The sequence below is a fragment of the Salminus brasiliensis genome, chromosome 21 (genome assembly GCF_030463535.1).
Source record: "Salminus brasiliensis chromosome 21, fSalBra1.hap2, whole genome shotgun sequence".
NCBI classification, from domain to species: domain Eukaryota; kingdom Metazoa; phylum Chordata; class Actinopteri; order Characiformes; family Bryconidae; genus Salminus; species Salminus brasiliensis.
In genome coordinates this window covers 28,152,865-28,161,766 of record NC_132898.1, presented here as the reverse complement: position 1 = coordinate 28,161,766, position 8,902 = coordinate 28,152,865, and the positions used below count along the sequence as shown (strand labels likewise).

The 8,902-nt window shown below is 42.0% G+C and overlaps 1 protein-coding gene across 1 annotated transcript; it reads left to right on the top strand.

Annotated features, from left to right (window-relative positions):
• Positions 1-778: 778 nt before the first annotated feature.
• Positions 779-8,612, top strand: rpn1 (ribophorin I). Its single transcript, XM_072666281.1, has 10 exons — positions 779-1,166; positions 2,701-2,765; positions 2,902-3,208; positions 3,484-3,693; positions 4,141-4,333; positions 4,513-4,612; positions 4,729-4,867; positions 5,073-5,192; positions 6,230-6,475; positions 7,752-8,612. The coding sequence occupies exons 1-10, from the start codon at positions 915-917 to the stop codon at positions 7,932-7,934; spliced, it is 1,815 nt and encodes a 604-aa protein (XP_072522382.1). The 5' UTR covers positions 779-914; the 3' UTR covers positions 7,935-8,612.
• Positions 8,613-8,902: the final 290 nt, after the last annotated feature.

Genomic DNA, 8,902 nt, shown 5'->3' with positions numbered 1-8,902 from the left:
ATAAACCACCATTGACAGTAGCTCTACTTCCTGAGTTTTCATTTTCAGAGTTAAAATTTCATCAGTGCAAAGCTAAGCTAAGAAAGCTAAGAAATACTGATAAGAAATAATTTAATTAAAATATTAAATATAAAATTCATTATTTTGATTTATATCTAATCTTTTATATAGTTGCTTCCCCCTAGAAACTTTGTAACTCCAATACGCCAACTTGTCAGGAAAAGGAAAAATACCTGGAGCATTTCTATTGGTTAGGGTTAGGGTTAGTCTGGCTAGCCAATAGAAAAGCCCCATTATTTGACACAATGTAATGACATCAGGTCATATATATATATATAAGCAAGTAAACAGTAAGTATGTAGAAAAGGATGAACATTTTAATTTAATTTAATATTACATGTTAGATTTAATATTAAATATTTATTAGACCAGGACTGGCATTATATATTATATTATAAATGTGTTACATATACATATTTAACTTTCTAATAGTTGTATAAAATATCTAATTTAAATATTAGCCATTATATAACCAATAATGTCCCTGACTAATTGTCCCTTGATGTTTTTATTTTACCCTTTACAAATAAATTAGTATTATAACTTAGTGTATCGCGCATAAATATTACAATTATATTTACATTTTAATTTGTTATAAACTTAATTTAAAAACAGTCTATTTCTATTATCACAAAAGGAAAATATGAGCTTTTATGTTTTAAGGGCTCTTCTTTTGGACGGGCCCGCCACGCCGCTGCGTCACTGCCTGCAGGACTGAGTGAAACGTCATCCTTCCAGCAGCGGCGGCGGCGGCGCTGCTCCATCCTCCTCCTCCTCCTCATCATCATCCTCACATTCATTCACTCAAACGGTTCAGGATTTTAGTGTAAGGTTGAATGCAACGTCGATAAAACATGCAGAGACGAGGATCCGCTGTGCGTTTATGCCCGTGTCTTTTGCTGACCCTCGGCTGGCTGCTGAGCGGGGCTTCTGCGGCGGACGGTTTGGTGAATGAGGAGGTGAAGCGCACGGTGGACCTCAGCACCCACCTCGCCAAGGTGTCTGCGGAGATCCTGCTGGCCAACCAGGGCGGCTCTCCGGTGCAGAGCTTCACCCTGGCTTTGGAGCCGGAGCTGGAGCCGCACCTGGCTTTCATCGGGGCTTCTGTAAGTGGCTATGGGTTAGCCTAGCCTAGCCTAGCCTAGCCTGGCTGGAGGAAGGGGGCGGACATGCTGTTCTGTCGGACCGGGGTTGCATCTTCTTCCAAACCCAGGCGCTATATTTGTGCACGTTTGCCAAATTGACCTTAATCTGCAGTCTTCAATCATACTTTAACAGACTATATAGATAGCTAGCTTGTAAATGTGGCATCAAATAGCTAGCTAGCTAGCGTTAGCATTCCCGTATACGCTAATATGCAGTGTTGCTTAAGCTAATGCTAATGCTAAAGCTATCGGCTAACTAGCTAGCCGGCTAGATTTGGTGCAGCTACATGGTTAATTAGCGGAAGCATTTGGAGTATAATAAGCCAGTAAAGTTTAAAGTGATTAATTAAGGTCCTAATTGAATGTAAAACGTGACATTTTCGTGTCGTTGTCGTTAATTAGCTAGCTAGTACAGCTGTGTTGGTCTGTTAGCATTAGCTAGCGCCTTTCTGCGGGACACGTCAGCGCTGGCTGAAGGAGACACTTCCGTGTGTTGTCCCCGCCGCTCTCATACATTCTGCAGACTGCAGAGACTGACCCATTATAACTGCAGTTTAAATGCAAGCCTCTTTATATGGTTTAGTTCGTGGTGTTAAATCAGTATCTGGGGGAGTTTAGTGGTGTTTAATTCCCCTACGTGTCCATAGCTTGCATAACACCCTCTCTGATTAGGTGGATTCAGCTACTTTTAAGGTTCACCCATTGCTCTTGCTCATGTAGAGCTGGGCAATATGATGATGTTTTATTGTATAGTGCAAAATTTTGTTATTGTGATGTGCAGTAATCTTTTCTAAGCATATCTAGGACGTCGGTGCTTAATCAACACTGTTTCATTTCATTGCAAACAGTGTAATTAAAGGTAAAGGTGCACATATTTGTGTCCTCTGCATTTGACCCATCTGTGGTAGTGAACACACACACACTAGTGAACTAGGGGCAGTGATTAATTGAGTACACACACACCCAAAGCGGTGGGCAGCCAACTCCAGCGCCCGGGGAGCAGAGAGGGTAAAGGGCCTTGCTCAAGGGCCCAACAGTGGCAGCTTGCCAAGCCCGGGAATCGAACCCACAACCCTGTTATCGATACCCGGCGCTCTAACCGCTGAGCCACCACTGCCCAATTAGACCACTGCCCAATTAGACTGGTTTAATTAGATTTAGAGCAGCAGGTGTTGTAGAACAATCACTGTACTCAGTACGGCAAAATATCTGAATCTGCTGATGATTTTTTAGTCTGGGTTTATCGTGATGAATATTGCGTATTATAAAAATGTTTTAAAATATCACAATATAGTATTTGCACCATATCGCCAAGCCCTGCGTATAAACTATGGATATTTTGTGTAATATTCCTAGAAAAGTATTGCTAAGAGGTTGCCATTCTTAATGCTGAGCGTCTGTTAGAGAGGGGTATCGGATCAGTATTTGTATCGGAACAGAAAAGGGTGGATCGGTGTATCCCTACAGTCAACATCTGCCCCCATGTTGCACACAGGTGAAAGGTGAAGAAGAAGAGGATGAATCTCTGGAGCTGAAGGAAACTGCTGTCCAAGGGAGGAGGTGAGATTTGAGCATAGTTGGCTAGAGCTAGTGAATTTAGGAGAGTGAATAGTGATGACAGAAGTTGGGAGATAAGTGTTATCAGTGACTGGTCATAGCAGCCCTACAGTGCATCACCCCTCTCTTCCTCCTGCAGTGGTACGTTCTTCCAGGTGCAGCTGCCCTCCGCTCTTGCAGCGGGTGGAAAGCTGCGAGTGAAGGTGGAGACAGTGCTGACCCATGTGCTGCGCCCGTTCCCCACCCACATCACCCAGGCAGAGAGGCAGCTGGTGGTTTTCCAGGGAAACCATTACCTGTACTCGCCATACCCCACCCGCAGCCAGTCCACCCGTGTGCGTCTGGCCTCCAAAACCGTCGAGACTTACACCAAACTTGGCAACCCCAGCAAGAACGATGAAGTGATCGAGTATGGCCCGTTCAAGGATGTCGCTCCCTTTAGCCAGGTAATCCTGATTGTTCTGGTTGTTGCAGTTAGGGTTGGCTGGTATGGTTCTTTTAAACTGTATTAAGCTAAAAAATCAGTATGTAGGACGTTGCATGAAGGTTTGCGTTGACTGCCTTATTAGCTGCGGTTCGGCTCAATTTTGACGATAGAATTTGCACTGATGGATCATGCCTAGTCTCTGCCTAGGGGACACTTTTTTTAAAAGAAAGTTATATGGCTGATGGATTATTCTTCTGTAGCTGAGACCTAACTGTGAAATTGTCTTTCCTGCAGGACACCATGAAGATCCACTATGAGAATAACTCTCCCTTCCTGACCATCAGCAGCATCACACGCACCATTGAGGTTTCTCACTGGGGCAACATCGCTGTGGAAGAGACTATTGACCTGAGACACACTGGAGCTTACCTGAAGGGACCCTTCTCCCGCTACGATTACCAGAGGCAGTCTGATAGTGGCATCTCCTCTGTCAAGTCCTTCAAGGTGAGCTCTGGTTTTTATATGCAACCTGAAATTCGGAAAGGACCACAACTCATAGTTTTAAATTATGCTCATTAAAGTGACAGCAAAAAATCCTATCCTTACTACCAGTCTAATCTAACAATTTCCACCTTATTAAAAAAAAAAAAGCTGTGCTTTAGTTTTGCACTAAAGTTACAAAGATAAACCTCAAGCTATGCCTAGATCATGACGTTTTGCCTCAAACCTCGTTGATTAAGTCATTTTAAGTAGGTTTACTTGCACTATATTGACTTGATCTGATTATAGAAGCCTTCTGTCGAACAGATTTTGGGTCTTGGATGAAGTGAAACAGCGATTGACTGTTTAAATGTCTTGGTTTATGCCTGATGAAACTGTCATCACAAGCCAGCGATGACTGGTTTACCTTTTCCAGTTCTTGCACTAATGCCTTATTTCTTCTTCCTGCAGACTATCCTCCCCGCCTCTGCCCAGGATGTGTACTACCGTGACGAGATCGGCAACATCTCCACCTCTCACCTGCAGGTTCTGGAAGATTCTGTTGAGGTTGAAGTCCGGCCACGTTTTCCCCTCTTTGGAGGCTGGAAGACTCACTACATCATTGGCTACAATCTGCCCAGCTATGAGTATCTCTATACCTTGGGTGGGTCCCTCAATATGCTTTGCTTTTGGATGTAAATGTGGGAACACTAATGCAAATGGTAAAATTCTTGATTTAAAAAAATATATAATATGAATATTTGTACATTTTATGTCTCTTGAGAATTTTGTTAAACCTTTTCATGCAGTTTTTGAGCAGCAATGTGTTTCATTGCTCCACAGGTGATCAGTATGCTTTGAAAATGCGCCTGGTTGATCACGTTTATGATGACCAAGTTATTGACCACATGACCGTCAAACTGATTCTTCCAGAGGGAGCTAGGTATCTGACCCCAGATATTCCTTATTCATTTTTTTTGCTCGTTTCCACAAACTCCCAAGTGTGGATGACCGTTTATTAGACATTTATTACATACACTCTTTCTCTCTCTTTATCAGGAACGTGCACTTGGACACGCCCTACTCCATCGACCGTGCCCCTGATCAGCTGCACTACACTTACCTCGACACATTTGGCAGGCCTGTGCTGGTGGCCACCAAGAATAACCTGGTTGAGCAGCACATTCAGGACATGGTGGTAAGATGTTCAGTACAGGGGTTGAACTAACTATAAGCTAATCAGTTTTGTGCTCCTCTCCTTGTAAGTCTTGTTAGTCATGTTAATTGAATTCTACTAATCTAAACCATGTGATAATTTATGTTTTAGATTTCATGCACTTTTGTTTTGTTTATTAAATATTCTCTATATTGCCTATATTACAAATTTGTGTGTATGCCTCCAGGTTCACTACACCTTCAACAAGATCCTAATGCTTCAGGAGCCTTTGTTGGTGGTTGGTGCATTCTACATCCTCTTCTTCACGGTCATCATTTACGTCCGTCTTGACTTCTCCATTACCAAGGTACGGCTCCAAATTTTAATCTGAATTTATTGCAGATGCACTATATGTGCAAAAGTTTGTGGACACCCTTTCTAATGAATACCTTCAGTCATTTTAAGGTGGACCTATTGCTGACACACAGCTTATCTAGTCCCTGTAGATAAGTGCTGCCAATACAATACGACAGACCAGATAAACACAAACCTATTCGCACCATGCCTAAAGACAGGTGTGGGCCTGAGGGGTGTAAAGCTCCCCCCAGTCGTGGAGCTGTGAAAGACCTGTGTTCTCTGGAATGATGGATGGTGCTCCATCCAATACTTTTGGGAGGAGTTGAGGACGAAGTGGGGTGGTGATCATCCAACCTCCTAAACTCACTAACGCTCTTGTCCTTGAATGCAATGCTCCAATACTCTAGTAGGAAGCCTTTCCTGGACTGTAAAGACAGTTGAATGAGCAGGTGCCCCAATGCTGTTGTCCACATAGTGTATCTCCTGCATAGTGTATACCTACAGTGATGTTATACAGTACATGTGTGGCTCACAGATTACTTGTAAACCCCTTTAACAATTCCAGGACCCACCAGTGGGTCTAAATATTTATACCTTTTATGTCTGTGTAATAATAAGTCAGCTTGTTCACACTGTTGTCACTGTAGTAAGAGAAACTGCAAGCAGTCTATAAACCAATATGAACTACTGATGATATTAATAATATTAATAATTTTAATTACATAAATATTTCCTCCTTGACAAAAATCTACTACAGGCACTGTTTGCTCTTATACTAAATATCTCCCTCCAGTATAAACTTACTCCAGATATCTGTCTGATACTGTACTATAGAGACTTTATCTTCTCTGATTAAAAAAAGCATCTGCTGATATCTCCCAGTGATAGATCTGAAGATATTGTTTGCTGTCCGACCTATTGCAGCTATCGCTCGCTTTTCCAAACCTGTTGTTGTTTTTGACTCTTTATACAATGCTCCTGAAAACTGTAGACAATGATGCCTTCTTTCTGTGTCTCTCATTCTTCTTTCCCATTTCCTGCTCCAAGGATCCAGCTGCAGAGGTGCGTATGAAGGTGGCCTCCATCACTGAGCAGGTCCTGACCCTGGTCAACAAGAGACTTGGACTGTACAGGCAGATGGACGAAGTGGTGAACCGCTACAAGCAGTCCCGCGACACCGGAGCCCTTAACAGCGGGCGCAAGACTCTGGAGGCGGAACACCGCACCCTCACCAACGAGATTGCGGCTCTGCAGGCCCGGCTGAAAACCGAGGGCTCCGACCTGGCTGAAAAGGTGCGTCCAGCTCCAGTTACTAATGTAGAATGATGGCTGCATTCTCAAAACTTCTTTCATTAGCTGTGCAGTTTGAATGTGGGTTAGGTCTTACGAAACTTTCACATTAAGCAACTGAGGTGTTCTACTTAACCTAAATTTTAGGCAGTCCCCCAACACATGTTTGGAGTTTGCTTCTTCCATTTCACACAGTATTTGTGAAGTTGCAGATCTTGTGCCCATACTTGGTACTTTTATTTCACTACCGCTAGAGTAAAACCTAAGAGTGGGGTTACATGATATCAGAATGTAAATGTACAGCTCCTGAACATGATTAGTTTCTCTGATTTTGCTATTTATAGGGAATCCGTTTAAGAAATTAACATTTGTGTTGTATTTTATAAACCATGGACACCATTTCCCCCAAATTCCACATAAAAAATATTAGCTATATAGAGCATTTATTTGACAAAATGACAACTGCTCATAAACAACTGCTCTAATAATGCACAGAAGTAATTCTAATAATTATAATGTGAAGTTATTATTCAAAATTAAACAGTGCTAATATTGGAACTTTGAGAGCATTCAGAAATCACTATGGTAAAATAAAAAACCTTGACAGCCAATCACAGCTTTCCTGTCTTGGCAGGCTCTCCACTAGTGTTTCACGTTGCTAATGTTGTTGGGTGACTTTATGCCATTCATAGTCTGCAAATTCAAGAAATAATAAAAAAAAAAGTGGCCTCTTAATTTTTGCCAGAGCGCTATAGACAGACAGACAGGATAAGAATTTATAATAAAAATGGTCAATTTGTCCAAATCCTGACATTTTAAAATGAGTAACATTTTACAACACTAATGTTATAAAGGTAATAAATGAAAGGTAGAGGTATTATCCCCAGTTCTTGAATATGTATATGTTCATGCTGTTTATTTGTGAACCATATAGGCTGATGACTGCCAAAGAGTTCCCCTTTTAAGTCTTGGTTCCTGTCAAGGTTTCCTCCTCTTGATCTAAAGGAATTTTAGCTTGTTTAAAAGAAGCATGGCACAAAGCTCTGTGAAGCTGCTTCATGACATTTGTTATAAAAGCTCTATAAATTAATTTTCTATTAATTTTAGTTAGTTTTTTATTTTATTTTATTTAGTTTGAGTTACTGGAATTGAGCAGGCCTGAATTGGGTTATCTCTAGTAGTCCTGCTCATGTGGTTTCTGAAACCATAACTCTTTGCTAAAAGTTAAAGAGCAGCCGTCAGGTCGTTTTTGTAAGACGTTTTTCTCTCTCGTTTTCAGGTGGGGGAGATCCAAAAGCTGGACGGCCAGGTGAAGGATCTGGTGTGCCAGTCCTGTCAGGAATCGGAGCGGCTGGTGGCTGGGAAGGTGAAGAAGGAGACGTACATCGCATCTGAGAAAACTCTGACCAGCAAGAAGCAGGAGCTTGTTTCCCGCATCGACAGCCTCCTCGACGCTCTGTAAAACATACAGCATACAAACACACAGTACAGTTATACAGTGATTAAGAGTCAGGCTACAAGTACAACTACGACCTGACCCCATTCCACATGCGTGCGCACACACACACCACTCTGGGTTGTGTTTACCTGTACGTTCAAGTGAGCACAGACCCATCAAAAGTGTGTGTGCTGTACCTCTTTCAACCTCTAGGCTGTGTGAGAGGACTTCTCATAAGAGTCCTAAAAGATGCTCAATTTGTCCTGAATTTTTATTAAAAAAAAAAAAATTGATTTTGTTCTCTTTTCTGATTGGTGGATGGCAGGCTTCAGATTTCCATGTGTTTGGAAGCATTTCATGCTCAACTCACTTGTTCCGTTTTTTTGTGGGGTTTGGTCACTGGGTTTTTTGTCTCCTTGGCACTTAGTTAATGTAGAAATGTTCTCTCCCCACAACAAATACAAAAATACTGAAGCTCTGAAGATGCATGAAGGCCTGTCTCTGACGTCAGAATTTCTCCCCCACATTTTCTGTTATTGTTTTTCTTGCATTTTTGTATGATTTTCACTTTTTGTAAATGATGCGCATCAGAACCATGAGATTGTCTGTGGGGGAGAGCGGGAAGCGGAGAATGCTGACGACTTCCTCCAGTGTCAAAAGTTTGGAAACCGAAATTAAACACGGTGTTCTTATAAACTACAATTATAGTCGTCGTCTTTTCTGGTTGTTCTGGATTATATAATTTGGGCGTCTTACAACTGCCATCGGGTCAAAGCTGCTTTACAGGAATCCAGTAATAAGACAAGATCAACTAAACATAAAAACCCCTGTTGATTAGTGGCAAGGAAAACTCCCACAGGGCTGGAGAAGGGAACCTTGGGAGGAACCAAGGGGGACCCATCCTTCCAGTGGTCAAAACTACTATTTTGGTAAATTATTGATAGTCACCATACCACCACATAACACTGCTCTTCTGCTCAGGTGAGCTGATA

Excerpts from the sequence above, each read along its gene's own strand:
- rpn1 (XM_072666281.1), top strand. The coding sequence starts at position 915 with ATGCAGAGACGAGGATCCGCTGTGCGTTTATGCCCGTGTCTTTTGCTG. Across the intron at positions 3,694-4,140 it reads CCTCTGTCAAGTCCTTCAAG|ACTATCCTCCCCGCCTCTGC; the intron begins GTGAGCTCTGGT and ends TTCTTCCTGCAG. Across the intron at positions 4,613-4,728 it reads ATTCTTCCAGAGGGAGCTAG|GAACGTGCACTTGGACACGC; the intron begins GTATCTGACCCC and ends TCTCTTTATCAG.